This window comes from Salvelinus fontinalis, chromosome 10 (assembly GCF_029448725.1).
Source record: "Salvelinus fontinalis isolate EN_2023a chromosome 10, ASM2944872v1, whole genome shotgun sequence".
In the NCBI taxonomy this organism is placed as follows: Eukaryota; Metazoa; Chordata; class Actinopteri; order Salmoniformes; family Salmonidae; genus Salvelinus; species Salvelinus fontinalis.
Genome location: NC_074674.1, coordinates 21,003,790 through 21,021,113, shown reverse-complemented (window position 1 = coordinate 21,021,113; position 17,324 = coordinate 21,003,790). Strand labels below are relative to the sequence as shown.

General features: G+C 41.7%; 1 protein-coding gene across 3 annotated transcripts in view; it reads right to left on the bottom strand.

Moving 5' to 3' along the window:
• The window catches only part of LOC129863803 (homer protein homolog 1-like), a 62,964-nt gene extending 49,347 nt beyond the window's left edge, over positions 1–13,617 (bottom strand). For 2 of the 3 annotated variants that reach the window (XM_055936066.1, XM_055936068.1), the window contains exon 1: positions 12,397–13,617. In XM_055936066.1, the coding sequence (XP_055792041.1) occupies positions 12,397–12,401 (5 nt within the window). In that variant the 5' untranslated portion in view covers positions 12,402–13,617. The remainder of the gene's footprint in view (positions 1–12,396) is intronic. The other variant, XM_055936067.1, reaches the window with a different exon arrangement.
• Positions 13,618–17,324: the final 3,707 nt, after the last annotated feature.

The following is a 17,324-nucleotide window of genomic DNA, read 5'->3' as shown; positions in this document are numbered from 1 at the left end:
TTCTGCACGTATGAACAACATAATAAGGTTTGGGTTAAAGTTGTTGAACCAGATAAGGGCAGGGCAGACAATGTGAATTAGTTCCGTTGATGATGGAGGAATCATAGTTTGAGGAATCATTCGTGGAACACTTTTACCTTCCAGAATAGTTAGAAAGTTATGCCAATTTTATTTATTTTTATAAAAAGTAGAACACTCGTCACCTCACCATTTCAATACAACTACTGTATACTAATTATTGTTAATCCAATATATCTGACTGTTTATGACACCTCCTGAGAGTACTTTAGGCTGCTGAAGTGCCAAGTTTCAGGCTGGTTTACATTCATTCATTCATTCATTATGCAGAACAGAAGCCTTGCACTAAAACGCTGTAGCAGCCAACTCTCTGACAGGCCTAATTTAAGAAAAGGGCACACCTTTAAGAAAGACACATTATTTGCCTTTTTTTGTGTCAGAAACCAATTCCTGGCTAGATTATAGAGACTAGAAGCTCAAGGTTTGTTAGGCTCTTTATGGGTTAGTTACAGTTCACCCTAAAATCCCAGTTGGTCATATAAAGTCGAATTGAGTCTCTATTTAACCCAGTCTGTTGTGTAGCTATAGGCATATGCATCAGGCAAGACCCATCGGCTAGGGTTAAGGCTACATAAGATAACAGGAGCCACTGCGATGGGTATTCCATATTCCCATGATTAGTCTGAGCTGTAATTTAACTTAATGACATCCGTGTTATTTTCTGGTATCAGTACAATGCCTTCAGAAAGTACTGACTTATTCCTCATTTCTTGTGTTACAGCCTGAATTCAAAATGGATTCAATCAAAAAATAATCTCACCCATTTGCACTCAATAAATACCCCATAATTGACAGTGGAAAAAAGTTTTGGGGAAATGTTTGTAAATGTATTGAAAATAAAATACAGAAATATCTCATTTACATAAGTATTCACACCGCTGAGTCAATACATGTTAGAATCACCACCTGGATTGTACAAAAGTTGCACATTCTTTTCAAAATTCTTCAAGCTCTGTTAAAGTTGATTGTTGATTATTGCTAAACAGCCATTTTCAAGTCTTGCCATAGATCTTTAAGCCGATTTAAGTCAAAACTGTAACTAGGCCACTCAGGAACATTTAATGTCGTCTTGGTAAGCAACTAAAGTGTTTATTTGGCCATGAGTTTAAGATTATTGTCTCACAGTGTCTGTTGGGAAGCAGACTGAACCAGGTTTTCCTCTAGGATTTTGCCCATGCTTAGCTCTATTCTGCTTATTTTTTACAAAACTCCCTAGTCCTTGCCGATGACAAGCATACCCATAACATGATGCAGCCACCACCTTGCTTGATAAGTGGTACTGATATGTTGGATTTGTCCCAAACATAATGCTTTGCATTCAGGACATAAAGCTCATATATTTGCCACAATTATTGTAGTTTTACTTTAGGGCCTTATTGCAAACAGGATGGATGTCATCTTTGTACCTTTGGCTAAGGTGTATGTAAACTTCTGACTTCAACTGTATTGACTCAAGACGTTTCAGCTTTAATAAATTTGTACACATTTCTAAAAACATAATTCCAATTGGGCATTATGGGGTATTGTGTGGAGGCCAGTGAAAGACAATTTCAATTTAATCAATTTTCAATTCAGGCTGTAACACAACAAATTGTGGAAAAAGTCAAGGAGTGTGAATACTTTCTGAAAGCACTGTATACTATCATTTGTTTTTCAACAGGACAATGACCCAACACACCTCCAGGCTGTGTAAGGGCGATTTGACCAAGAAGGAGAGTGGTGGAGTGCTGCATCAGATGACCTGGCCTCCACAATCCCCCGACATCAACCAAATTGAGATGGTTTGGGAGTCGTACCGCAGAGTGAAGGAAAAGCAGCCAACAAATGCTCAGCATATGTGGGTACTCCTTCAAAACTGTTGGAAAAGAATTCCAGGTGAAGCTGGTTGAGAGAATGACAAGCATGTGCAAAGCTGTCATCAAGGTAAAGGGTGGCTATTTGAAGAATCTCAAATATATTTGGATTTGTTTAACACTTCTTTGGTTACTACATGGTTCCATTAGTGTTATTTCATTGTTTTGATGTCTTCACTATTATTCTACAATGTAGAACATAGTAAAAACAAAGAAAAACCCTTGAATAAGTAGGTGCTCTAAAACTTTTGACCGGTAGTGTATGTTCAGAAAGTATATTATGTCCGAGTATGAGCCTCATTCTACAGTAGTTCTTAGCCACTGGAACAAATATTAGACAAATGTATGAATGAATGTACCAACTTCAATGGAGACAGTGATAACCCATCACAAGGCCATCATTCCAGTCGTGGATAAGATGATCATTTCCCAATGATACCACATAGATCTATTATTATCTGCCTCGAACAAGCTCTGTTTTGGTGGCCTCTGGTACATTATATGGCCTTGATTCCACCTGAAATACACAGCTAAATTACTGAATACTTTAACAACTTTACCTCCCAGATTGGTTAAATTAGTTGTGGTATTGAAAATGTAAGAAATCAGTATGTAGGCCTACATATTTACATGCAAGATAGGAATTGCCACAATGTTTGTTATTCAAATTATGTATTTTATTGGCTCTGCTGCTGTGGACACTTAGGGTAAGGAAACCAATGTGTCCTTTGGGTGAACTATCCCTTTAACAGTTTGGCCTGTCAATCAATCAATGTGGGTGGAATTATCAGGGGAGGTGGCAGGATGTTTCTGAGTCACACAGTTGGTAGGGTTTCAGACCTGTCAATCAATATGGGTGAGACTGAGGAAAGGTGGTAGATTGTGACTGCATCACTAAACTAAATAGTCTACTCTATCAATTGAGTTTACTGTGGCAACAACTTAAGCAAATATACTGTGCAGTAGTAGCCTTCCAGTATGCAAATTAGGGAGCCAAATGAACGGCTCTCTTGATCAAAAAGAGCTGTTCGTTCACGAACTACGAATCACTAGGCTACACCAACGAGTCACTTTAGCGGTCACTGGCAAATATCGACATGGGCTTCGAATCCTAGGAAAATACAAACAAGATCTTTGGTTTACTTGTCCCGATGTGATACCATGGACATATAACTACTGTGTAACATTTATGAATAGCAAAGGGATATAGGAGATTGACTTTATTCAATCAGTTCGACACCTTTTATAAACTAGTCAACACAAGCTGTTCCGTCATCAAATCGACTCCGTGGCTGGCTATAGGCCTAGGAAAACGCTAAAGAAAATACATGAATGTGCCACAAAACAAGAATTAAGTGGATTTCAACTCATCGTTACCACTTACATGGGACATGTAAGTTCACTCACAGGAGACGATGAAAAAGCATCATGTTCTCCCTCATCCGTGAAAAGAAATTTGACTGCAGTCAAACACAGGGCACAAAAAAAAACACATGTACCGAGAGGCGGGACAGACAGCAGACTGACAGTGTTTCTCTGTCATCGCTTTGTGATTTACTGGCACCTGTCCTATCAATAGATCACTAGACGATAACAACGTTAATTCTCGCAGGGAAAGGCCATACAGACTTTGACTAGCAAATTTAAACTTTTAAATTGAAAGAAGCCTAGTTAAATGTATGAAGTGGAACAGTAGCTGGCTGACAATGAGCCTGTTAACCGCTGTTTAGCCGATAGCCGGCACTTATGGGAAAACACTGCTCAAATGTATTGAATTAAAACCCATAACACAAAGCCATATGGCTGTTGATAATCTTAGAAAAATTCGAAAAAAGGAAGCAGGAGCCTATTCACCAGGAGTAACCTCTGTTTGATCAATTGTTCAGTGGGCATTTGGAAGCTATAGGGAAACACCACTGCAAAGGAATTATGCAGGGCAACTTTAAAAATGTATGCTAAACAAAAAAAAAACATTGATTTCAAAGTTTAAAAGGCCAATTGCCCCTTAAAACCAACTCCTCTGGTTTTAAACGACGTATGTGGCATCAATGAGTCAGAAACGTTATAGTGTCAAAATTGACTACAACGTGTAAATAGGATAATTTGTCATAGTCAGTCTCGTCCCAAACAGAGTTTTGTACGTGAGTTTGTCACTATTTACTGGAGGGATGGGTGTGGATTATTTACATACTCATTTTTTCCAACGATGCCCAATTTCCCAGAGACAACACGTTGTGGTCCGCCCCCAGCTGCCATGTGGACATTTGTCGTCAAGTCTGCATATGGGTGCAACGCACGCACATTTCACTGAGCAAATACGAGTGAAAAAGGGCTTCCATAAAGTTTGTGCAAACTTCCTATCCATTTCAACAATATTGCCAGAAATGGATTGTCAACCGTCAAACCACTGGTGTTGGTGAGTACGTTAGCTAAGTAGATAGCTAGCTAGTAGCTACTTTTGGTTATTTGATAATATTAGCGAGCCAGGCTAGCTATGAGAAGATGATCAATAACAACGGCGTCCAGTGGGGTCTTCTTCGAACAAACTGTCTGGAGGGAGAAAAATGGCAGAAGTGGATGTTATGTTTGAATCAGATGGTGTGTCGAGTGGAGATGAGTGAAGAATTGGATTACCGTGGCGAATGCAAAAGGAAATAAGAAGAATTCCAAGCCTAGTTATGATTATATTTTTTGTTCTGAGTAAGGGTTTTGTGTATCTATGGAACAGAAGGAGTGTACTCTGCGCTTCAAGAAGATATAGGATAGGAATGTGTCGTGTTCTCTCTGGGGTGGTCATAGAAGTAAAAGCAAAGGATATACACTACCTGACCAAAAGTATTTCGACAAGTATTCCTGCTCGTCAAATATCTCATTCCAAAATCATGGGCATTAATATGGAGTTGGTCCCCCCTTTGCTGCTATAACAGCCTCCACTCTTCTGGGAAGGCTTCCCACTAGATGTTGGAACATTGCTGCGTGGACTTGCTTCCATTCAGCCACAAGAGCATTAGTGAGGTCGGGCACTGATGTTGGGCGATTAGGCCTGGCTCGCTGTCGACGTTCCAATTTATACCAAAGGTGTTCGATGGGGTTGAGGTTAGGGCTCTGAGCAGGCCAGTCAAGTTCTTCCACCCCAATCAAGACAAACCATTTCTGTATAGACCTCGCTTTGTGCACGGGGGCAATGTCGTGTTGAAACCGGAAAGGGCCTTCCCCAAACAGTTGCCACAAAGTTGGAAGTACAGAATCGTATAGAACGTCATTGTATGCTGTAGTGTTAAGATTGCCCTTCACTGGAATTAAGGAGCCTAAACCATGAAGAACAGCCCCAGACCATTTTTCCTCGACCATTTTTCCTCCTCCACCAAACTTTACAGTTGGCACTATGCATTCGGGCAGGTAGCATTTTTCTGGCATCCAAACCCAGATTCATCCGTCAGACTGCCCGATGGTGAAGCGTGATTCATCACTCCAGAGAACAGGTCTAGAGTCCAATGGCGTCGAGTTTTACACCACTCCAGCCGATGCTTGGCATTGCACATGATGATCTTAGCCTTGTATGCGGCAGCGCGGTCAAGGAAACCCATTTCATGAAGCTCCCAACAAAGCGTTATTGTGCTGACGTTGCTTCCAGAGGCAGTTTGGAACTTTAGTGTATTGAGTGTTGCAACAGAGGACAGACACACACATATATTTTTACATCTGGTTTCCATGTGTTTGATGCCATTTCATTTGCTTTGTTCTGGACATTATTATGAGCTGTCCTCCCCTCAGCAGCCTCCACTGATGTAGACGGGAGGGGTATCGATTGCCAGCTGAGCCTAAATGCTGCAATTGTGAAGTGTCCTGTTAGGCTGAAGGAGACGGAGGTGGTAAGAATAAGGGCTGTCCAGCATGTCTCTTATGCGGAGGCGGTGAGAAGAGTGGAAGAAAGGAGTGAAGTTGAATAAATAATGGTAGGAGGAGTAGAGACACCAGATAATATTCCTTGCCAACAGAGGGATCCTGACATGTTGCATGTGAAGAAAGTGGACTTTGTATTAGAGGCCGACCGATAATCGGGATGGCCGATTCAATTAGGGCTGATTTCAAGTTTTCATAACAATCGGTAATCGGCATGACGCCGATTACATTGCATTCCACGTGGAAACTGCGTGGCAGGCTGACCACCTGTTACGCGAGTGCAAGTTGCTAGCTAGCATTAAACTTAACATATAAAAAACGATCAATCTTCACATAACTAGTTAACTACACATGGTTGATGATATTACTAGGTTAACTAGCTTGTCCTGCATTGCATATATAAATGCGGTGCCTGTTAATTTATCATCGAATCACAGCCTACTTCGCCAAACAGATGATTTCACAAAAGCACATTCGCGAAAGAAGCACAATCGTTGCAGGAATGTACCTAACCATAAACATCAATGCCTTTCTTCAAAATCAATACACAGAAGTATATATTTTTAAACCTGCATATTTAGTTAAAAGAAATTCACGTTAGCAGGCAATATTAACTAGGGAAATTGTGTCGCTTCTCTTGCGTTCATTGCACGCAGAGTCAGGGTATATGGAACAGTTTGTGCCGCCTGGCTCGTTGCAAACTAATTTGCCAGAATTTTACATAATTATTTCATAACATTGAAGGTTGTGCAATGTAACAGCAATATTTAGACTTAGGGTTGCCGCCAGTTTGATAAAATACGGAACGGTTCCGTATTTCACTGAAAGAATAAACGTTTTGTTTTCGAAATGATAGTTTTCGGATTTGACCTTATTAATGACCAACGGCTCGTATTTCTGTGTTTATTATATTATAATTAAGTCTATGATTTGATAGAGCAGTCTGACTGAGCGGTGGTAGGCGGCAGCAGGCTTGCTTCACAGCGCTGTTTATGACTTCAAGCCTATCAACTCCCGAGATTAGTAATGCCAGCCTAAAGTGCCTATTAGAACATCCAATAGTCAAAGGTATATGAAATACAAATGGTATAGAGAAATAGTCGACACGTCATAATTCCTATAATAACTACAACCTAAAACTTCTTAACTTGGAATATTGACGAACTGGGAATATTGAAACCCCCAGCTTTCATATGTTCTCATGTTCTGAGCAAGGAACTTAAACATTAGCTTTTTTACATGGCACATATTGCACTTTTACTTTCTTCTCCAACACTTTGTTTTTGCATTATTTAAACCAAATTGAGCATGTTTCATTATTTATTTGAGACTAAATAGATTTTATTTATGTTTTATATTGAGTTAAAATAAGTGTTCATTATTAATTCAGTATTGTTGTAATTGTCATTACAAAAAATAAATAAATAAAAACATTTAAAAAAAGTAATAATAATAATAATAATAATAATAATAATAATAATTCGGCCAATTAATCTGTATCGGCTTTTTTTGGTCCTCCAATAATCGGTATCAGTGTTGAAAAATCATAAATCGGTCGACCTCTACTTTGTAACGTTTTTATTGCATTGGTTATCAACCGCACAGAGGAAATCAGAGAAAATAGGAATTGTGCGGTTAAATGCGGTTTGCGCTTTCAGTTTTACGTGAATGCTGACATCTATCCACGGTTTCTGGTTAGGGTAGGTTTTAATAGTCACAGTGGGTACAATATCTCCTATACACCTCCTGATAAACTCAGTCACCGTATCAGTATATTTATCAATGTTAGACTACCCAGAACATTTCCCAGTCCACGTGATCAAAGCAATCTTGAATCATGGATTCCGAATGGTCAGACCGGCTTTGAATAGTCCTTAGCACAGGTACTTCCTGTTTGAGTTTCTGCCTATAGGAAGGGAGGAGCAAAATGGAGTCGTAGTCAGTTTTGTCAAAAGGAGGGGGGGGGGGGGGGGGGGGGGGTTGTAGGCATCCCGGAAGTTGGAGTAGCAGTGGTCGAGTGTTTTAGCAGCGCGAGTACTACAGTCAATGTGTTGATAGAACTTTTTTTCTAATTTGAACTGTGACTGAAGGAGTGGGATGTTTTATTTTTATATGATGTCGGGTTCTCTTCCCACAATATCGCGTACAGCGAGTGGCGGCAATACACCAATAAGTGTAGTCTGCCATAAAAACCTTAAAGAAGATGAAGGCTAGCTATGACACCACAGATGAAAGGGGAATGACATTGTAGCTATCTGAATACATCAAGCTAACATGTAATGTGGTGTATATAGCATGTCAGAGGAAGATGTGCATAGCTCAAGTTAACTAGCTACCTTGTTAACAACAGCCAACTGTAGCTGCAAATAGCAAAACGTATCAGCAAGCATTCAGCAACGTGCACAGCTGGTTGCATAGTAACAGTGTCAGCGTGACCGGCTTGAATCTATTCTGTAGTTAGTCCCTTCAATAGCATATACATTACTTCCAAACTACAGAAAGTAATTTTTTTGCTGTTGACTTATGATATTTTATATCATTCACAGGCTATGTAAAAAAAAACTGGTGGATTTGTTCAGCAGGGTTGTGGGAATCCCCTTACCACATCATAGCTGTTACAGAAGGATGAGGCAGTGGCAAGTCACCAGTCCCGCTTCAGGGTAATGGAGGACACTTGAATCAGGTTGATCACATTTGACCTGGTCAATGGTCAAAATACCATCTGTCCTGGAATTCACCAAACCACCATTTATAATGTAATCAGTACTGTGTGTATTTTGTATGTTGTAAGGAGGTGCCCCCTTCCACTGCATCAATGGATTACTGCTGGGCCCAGGGAGTAATGCCAACCAGTCAGTGCCATGCTGGCACGTGCCCCTTGTGAATTAGCTGTGAATCAGGATCTCTGATTGGCTACGTTCAACAGTGTATTCACTGTTGGCTTCCATGACTGTATGGTGACAGTCTTTCTCTCCCTCTCCCTCTGTGATATAGGAGCTGAAGTCGGGGCTCCTTCATATGCAGTATCTGAGACGAGGGGCCTGGAGCTGATCTATGCTGCCGTGCCCATCAGGAGTTGGCAAACACCTCAGAAGGGACACAAGTTGATGATTACTAATAAGACAGTACATCACAAGTAATATCACCCTTTCAATAAGTGTCACTCATCAACACTTCCTCGTTTTTCTACAGATGGGCAGAAGAGATTAGGGCTGGGCGATATGGCCAAAATATTTCACTTTTTTTTTTTTTTTTTTTTTTTAAGTATGACAATATTTAACATGTTTGAATACAAGTTCTGAAAAGCTTTCTGAGTAGTTCATGACCCTAGGGTGGCAATGGGGCTTTGTCCATTATGATTGTTTTATACCGTTCAATCCAACATCAAACAAAAATCTTTTTCAGCATTTTCATCAATTTCCACACAGTGCCATGTAGGGCTGCATGTAAATTGGTGAACTCTTGGAATCATGGAAATATGATTATTCCAATTCCATACGCTGAACAAAAATAGACGCAACAACTTCAAAGATTTTACTGAGTTACAGTTCATATAAGGATATCAGTCAATTTAAATAAATTCGTTAGGCACTAATCTATGCATTTCACATGACTAGGAATACAGACGTGCATCTGTTGGTCACAGATACCTTGTAAAATAAATGGTAGGAAAGTGGATCAGAAAACTAGTCAGTATCTGGTGTGACCACCATTTGCCTCACGCAGCATGACATCTCCTTCGCATAAAGTTGATTAGGCTGTTGATTGTGGCCTGTGGAATGTTGTCCCACTCCTCTTCAATGGCTGTGCAAAGTTGCTGGTTGTTGCCGGGAACTGGAACACGCCATCTTACACATTGACTCAGAGCATCCCAAACATGCTCAGTAGATAATATGTCTGGTGAGTATGCAGGACATCTAAGAACTGGAACATTTTTAGCATCCAGGAATTGTGTACAAATCATGGGGCCATGCATTATCATGCTGAAACATGAGGTGATGGCTGTGGATGAATGGCACGACAATGGGCCTCAGGAGCTCGTCAAGGTATCTCTGTGCATTCAAATTTGCGTTTTACCGACGGCATTAGGTTTGTTGTCCGTAGCCTATACCTGCCCATACCATAACCTCACTTCCACCATCGTGCACTCTGTTCACAACATTGACATCAGCAAACCACTCGCCAACACAACACCATACACGCAGTCTACCATCTGCCTGGTACAGTTGAAACCGGGATTCATCCATGAAGAGCACACTTCTCCAGCGTGCCAGTTGTCATAGAAGGTGAGCATTTTCCCACTGAAGTCAGTTACAAGCCGAACTGCAGTCAGGTCAAGACCCTAGCGAGAACGACGAGCACGCAGACGAGCTTCCCTAAGACTGAATCGGACAGTTTGTGCAGAAATTCTTCGGTTGTTAAAACCCACCGTTTCCTCAGCTGTCCGATGGCTGGTCTCAGATGATCCCGCAGGTAAAGAAGCCGGATGTGGAGGTCCTGGGCTGGCATGGTTACACATGGTCTGTGGTTGTGAGACCGGTTAGACATACTGCCAAATTCTCTATAACGCTGTTAGAGGTGGCTTATGGTAGAGAAATTAACATAAAATTAACTGGAAACAGCTCTGGTGGACATTCCTGCTGTCAGCATGCCAATTGCACGCTCCCACAAAAGTTGAGCCATCTGTGGTATTGTGTTGTGTGACAAAACGGTACATTTTAAAGTGGCCTTTTATTGTCCCCAGCACAAGGTGCACCTGTGTAATGATCATGCTGTTCAATCAGCTTCTTGATATTCCACACCTGTCAGGTAGATGGATTATCTTGGCAAAGGAGAAATGCTCACTAATAGCGATGTAAACAAATTTGTGCACAAGATTTTATTTCAGCTCATAAAACATTTTACAACACTTTACATATTATGTTTATACTTTTGTTCAGTGTATATTATTCTATATTATGATGTATTGTGTGTAGATGGGTGAGAGAGAAATCTAAGTTAATACATTCTTAATTCAGGCCTTAACTGCATTTTTTTCAGGAATAAGTCAAGATGAGTGAATACATTCTGAAGGCACCAAGTCATAATTATGAGATCCATTTAGGCAATCTGTATCAAGTGTCCAATGTGCACTTTCTAGCGTAACCTTATATCCTTTAGTTAATCAAAATAGCCTCCAACACTCTACTCAGCAAATTGATGTAGTCTATCACAGTGCCACCCGTTTTGTCACCAAAGCCCCATATACTACACACCACTGCGACCTGTATGCTCTCATTGGCTGGCCCTCACTTCATATTCGTCTCCAAATTCACTGGCATCTATAAGTCTTTGCTAGGTAAAGCCCTACCTTATCTCAGCTCACTGGTCACCATAGCAGCACCCACCCATAGCACGCGCTCCAGCAGGTATATTTCACTGGTCATCCCCAAAGCAAACTCCTCCTGTGGCCGCCTTTCCTTCCAGTTCTCTGCTGCCAATGACTTGAACGAATTGCAAAAAATCACTGAAGCTGGAGTCTTATATCTCCCTCACTAACTTTAAGCATCAGCTGTCAGAGCAGTTTACTGATCATTGCACCTGTACACAGCCCATCTGTAAATAGCCCACCCAACTACCTCATCCCCATAGTTATTTATTTTTGCTCCTTTGCACCCCAGTATCTCTCCTTGCACATTCATCTTCTTTAAATCTATCACTCCAGTGTTTAATTGCTAAATTGTAATTATTTCGCCACTATGGCCTATTTATTGCCTTACCGCCCTAATCTTACTACATTTGCACACAATGTATATAGATTTTTCTATTGTGTTATTTACTGTACGTAATCACACATTGTTTGTGTGCATGTGAGAGAGAGGGAGCGAGAGAGAGTTTGTGGTGACATTGTTTTGTTGATGCGAGTTGGTGCCTGTTTGATGACATCTGGTTGACATCAGATTTAATTATTCAATTAAATCCATTAAAGGGGCAATCTGGGATTGGTACATACATTTTTGGACTTAATTTAATATATAACTATTGATTCTTGAAGAATGCAACTTTAAAAAATGGCTCATGAGTAATGGTCTTACCCCATCAGAAACTAAAGTACAGTATATGTTTGTTTTAGTACATTGTTTGTAATGACTGACTATCTCATAACTCGTAGTCCGAATTGTTTTTGGGATGTCGAAAACAACCTTCCATATTCATATTTCTGTTTGACTTGAAATAAAACCCATTACCTCTGCCACATTTTTTAAATTATATTAAATGGTTTAACAATCTCTAATAAATACCTGCCAAATCGATATGCTCCTATGAACTTCATATGTTGGGTCCTTTTACATGTAAATGACCTAAAGCTCAGGCCATGGGCTGATGGTGAGGCTGTCAACGCAAGGCAAGCCAACTTCAGGTAAATCATGTCGCCAAACGGCGTATTGTTGCTGTCAACCTTCTACCCCCACTTATCCTGAAACAAACCAGGCTTCCTAGAAATCATAACACACCCATGAATACAATTCTCGTCAGGGAAGATTAGTACAGACTAAATGGCACTAAAATGCGCGATACGTACCCCATTTTGCTTGGTTGTTAAATCGAAGGGAAGGGATTCAGACCGTGGGCGCAGGGCTCCAAAGGCGGATTGAACAATCTAGGTAATGTGTTTTTCCTCTCCAATAAGCAGCTCTTCACAGCGCCGTTGACGTCTGTGGCTTGACAGGAGATTCTAGATAGTCAGTGCGGTTCCCTTCACGCCGACATGTCTTGCTAGTCTGTTCTACGCTATAGGGTGTTGGTTCAAAGTTCACCCAAACAAACGTGTCGGTGGATTCATGATGACCGAAACCATCGGTGTTGACGTTGGCGAAATTAAACGCACTCTTCAATCATCCTCAATGCGAAGCTAAAGCACGGAGGATATAGCAGCTAAGCTAACGTTGGCTACCGAGGCGCACATACATGACTGACGGTTCTTAATTACAAAGTAGCGCGAGCTCCTTTTACACTTAAAAAGGCAGGAAAAATAGGGACCGCTTGCATTGATATTGGCAGCACACCATCTTCTCGTCTGCGAAAAAAAATGCTTGAAATATCCACTTGGTTCTAGACGGATTTGGGTATTACTATTACAGCTCTGCACGGCGGTCCTCTCCGTTGACTTGCATTTCGCTACTCTCCAAAGATGATACCGCTCTCAAAATGTGACCAGCTGCGTGCACCGCAGTTATCCTCAGGCGAGAAAATTGCTTAACATTCATTCTTGCTTCTCACTTTGAAAGGCCCGACTGTTCAACGTTCCAAAATGTAACGTTGCTCAATCCCTGGCGTCGTAAGTGCCATCAAAATTCCTCTAGCAGCTATCCTACTACAGTTTATCAAAATGCATACATCTGCGGCAATAATAAACTCATTTTAGCTACAGGGAAAAATATCAATTTTTATGTCGAATAGGTTTCATCTCCCATCTGTTTTCGCGGAAAGACTTGGTACATTCTCATGGCTCCATAGTCTCCTCTAGTCAGACCAAACCAGCTACCGGCATCTTCAACGCCTGGTCAAATAAGGCCGAATATGAAACGCTATGCTGAATTAAGTTCAAATAAGAAAAATAGCCAATTCGTTGATTTTATTCATCAGACAGGGATTTAAAATGTCAAATCACGGCCAGTCTTTGCTCCATCGAACGCCTCCCTTTTTCTCCAGCCGTCTGTGTAGCGTCTGATCTCTCCAATCATCCCATTCATCACCTCTCTCAACCCATCCTCCCGTTCTGTTCACTGAAAGCATGAAATTGGCCATACGTGATCACGCCGCCCCTCCGCACAACGTCACCGTATCCTTAGAAATCTGACGCAATAAAATAGTTCCGTCATTTCCGTTTAGCAACTGAGGAAAAGTTCGTATTATAACTCAGTGGTAGCAACCTGCAGTTTATTATGGGTCCTATAATAAACCTGCAATAAACATGTAATGCAATATTACGTTAAAGTTTTTCATTGCGGTATGTTTTGTGACCATGGATTGGATGAGAAATCGGACCTACATTATATGTATATGACCTTTCCAAAGCATCCACTAATTCAGCACACTGCACAGATCTCTTAGATTAACTATTAGAATTCTACATGAATGATTCACCCAGAGGTCGACTTTATAGATAGCCACCATATTACTACTCTACAACTCTCAAGGACATATTTAGTTACCCTATATACATTAAAAGCATACACAGAATGATAATCAATGCAGTGTATACATCATTGACTTGTTCCAGCTAGGTTATTGTGTAATTGATGGTGGACACCTTGTGGACATTGGATGTCAGTGGCAAATGTGGCCACTACAGTGTGACTATTTACTGTTATTGAACTCAGGTTCCCACCCTTCAGCTTGTTTTCTTTTCAACCAGACAACAGTGGCATATTGGCCTTCAATTTTGACCTATGGTAAGGGCTTGTTGTATGCTTGCCATTCTCTCTTTGGCATCAAGAGGATCCTTCTTGCATGCAATATGGCATGTCTGTTATCAGATGTGTTATCAGTGTTATCAGAATACTAAATCTAATTATCAAACACTGTTACCGAACGTGGCTGTTATCAAATTGTTCTGGGCTGTTCATTGCTTCAAATAAATCACAGATTTTGGGGGTGCCCTTGTGCTAATGGAATTTCACTGAAACATAACATTCTCCTACCCTGTCCCTTAAATCCTCACCTGAGGATTCCTGAGTTAATTAAGCAATTAACATCCCATCATGCTTAGGGTGATATATAAAAGTGCTGGGCCGGCCATTATTTTGGCTGCCATGGCAATGCCCCCAAAGGATTACAATTTCCCCATCCACAGGACACGAGTGGTCACTGAATGGTTTGATGAGCATGAAAACGATGTAAAGCATATGCCACGGCCGTCTCAGTCACCAGATCTCAATCCAACTGAACACTTATGGGAGATTCTGGTGTGGCGCCACCATCAACAAAACACCAAATTATAGAATTCTCGTGGAAGAATGGTGTCACATCCCTCCGATAGAGTTCCCGACACTTGTAGAATATATGACAAGGTGCATTGAAGCTGTTCCCGGCGGCTCGCGGTGACCCAATTCCCTATTAAAACACTTTATGTTGGTGTTTCCTTTACTTTGGCAGTTACCTGTTTATATGTACACCAACGTTCAACAGTTTGGGGTCACTTAGAAATGTCCTTTTTTTTTAAAGAAAAGCAAATTTTTTGTCCATTAAAATAACATCAAATTAATCAGAAATGCAGTGTATTGATGGTGCAGCTAGAACCATTTGAGGATCTGAGGACCCATGCCAAATCTTTTCAGTCTCCTGAGGGGGAATAGGTTTTGTCGTGTCCCCTTCACGACTGTCATGGCACACCAAGAAACTTGAAGCTCTCAACCTGCTCCACTACAGCCCCGTCGATGAGAATGGGGGCATGCTCGTTCCTCTTTTTCCTGTAGTCCACAATCATCTCCTTTGTCTTGATCCCGTTGAGGGAGAGGTTGTTGTCCTGGCACCACATGGCCATGTCTCTGATCGCCTCCCTATAGGCTGTCTCGTTGTTGTCGGTGATCAGGCCTACCACTGTTGGGTCATCGGCAAATTTAATGGTGTTGGAGTCGTGCCTGGCCGTACAGTCATGAGTGAACGTGGAGTACAGGAGGGGGCTGAGCATGCACCCCTGAGGGGCCCCGGTGTTGAGGATCAGCATGGCGGATGTGTTGTTACCTACCCTTACCATCTGGGGGCGGCCCGTCTGGAAGTTCAGGATCCAGTTGCAGAGGGAGGTGTTTAGTCCCAGGGTCCTTAGCTTATTGATGAGTTTTGAGGGCACTATGGTGTTGAACGCTGAGCTGTAGTCAATGAATAGCATTCTCACCTAGGTGTTCCTTTTGTCCAGGTGGGAAAGGGCAGTGTGGAGTGCAATAGAGACTGCATCATCTGTGGATCTATTAGGGTGGTATTCAAATTGGAGTGGGTCTAGGGTTTCTGGGATGATGGTGTTGATGTGAGCCATGACCAGCCTTTCAAGGCACTTAATGGCTACAGACGTGAGTGCTAGGGGTCGGTAGTCATTTAGGCAGGTTACCTTAGTGTTCTTGGGCACACTATGGTGGTCTACTAAACACATGTTGGTATTACAGACTCGGACAGGGAGAGGTTGAAAATGTCAGTGAAGACACTTGCTAGTTGGTCAGCGCAAGCTCACAGTACATGTCCTGGTAATCTGTCTGGCCCTGCAGCCTTGTGAATGTTGACCTGTCTAAAGGTATTACTCGCAGCGGATGCGGAGAGCGTGATCACACAGTCTTCCGTTACAGCTGGTGCTCTCATGCATGTTTCAGTGTTATTTGCCTCGAAGCGAGCATAGAAGTAGTTTAGCTCGTCCGGTATGCTCATGTCACTCGGCTGTGCTTCTCTTTGTAGCTCTCGGCTGTGCTTCCCTTTGTAGTCTGTAATGGTTTGCAGGCCCTGCCACATCCGACAAGCGTCAGACCCGGTGTAGTACAACTCGATCTCAGTCCTGTATTGACGCTTTGCCTGTTTGATGGTTCGTTGGAGGACATAGCGGGATTTCTTATAAGCTTCCGGGTTAGAGTCCCGCTCCTTGAAAGCGGCAGTTCTAGCCTTTAGCTCAGTGCGGATGCTGCCTGTAATCCATGGCTTCTGGTTGGGGTATGTACATACGGTCACTGTGGGGACGATGTCATCGATGCACTTATTGATGGAGCCAATGACAGATGTGTTCTACTCCTCAATGCCATTGTAGGAGTCCCGGAACATATTCCAGTCTGTGATAGCAAACCAGTCCTGTAGCTTAGCATCTGTTTCATCTGACCACTTTTTTTATTGATCTAGTCACTGGTGCTTCCTGCTTAAATATTTGCTTGTAAGCAGGAATCAGGAGGATAGAATTATGGTCAGATTTGCCAAATGGAGGGCGAGGGAGAGCTTTGTATGCATCTGTTGTAACGGTCCTGACCTGTTTTATGTTGTTTTTGTATGTGTTTATGGTCAGGGTGTGTGTTTTGGGTGGGTAGTCTATGTTTTCTGTTTCTATGTTGGTTTTGGGTTGCCTGGTATGGCTCTTAATTAGAGGCAGGTGGTTTGCGTTTTCCTCTAATTAAGAGTCATATTTAGGTAGGGTGTTCTCACTGTTTGTTTGTGGGTGATTGTCTTCCGTATCTGTGTTATGTCTTGCACCATATGGGACTGTTCGGTTGTTCGTTTCGTTTCGATGTAGTCTGTTTCCTGTCCGTGAGTTTTACGTTTTAGTTAAGTAAGTTCATGTTCAGGTTTTTTTCGTCTACGTCGTTTTCTTGTTTTGTAATTTTGAAAGTGTTTTGTTTTTCGTGTTGCCATCGTCGTTTATAATAAAGATATGGCTTATTTCCCGAATGCTGCATTTTGGTCTGATGATCCTTCTCTCCTCTCCTCGTCCGAGGAAGAGGAGAACGACAGCCCTTACAGAATCACCCACCACGCTAGGAC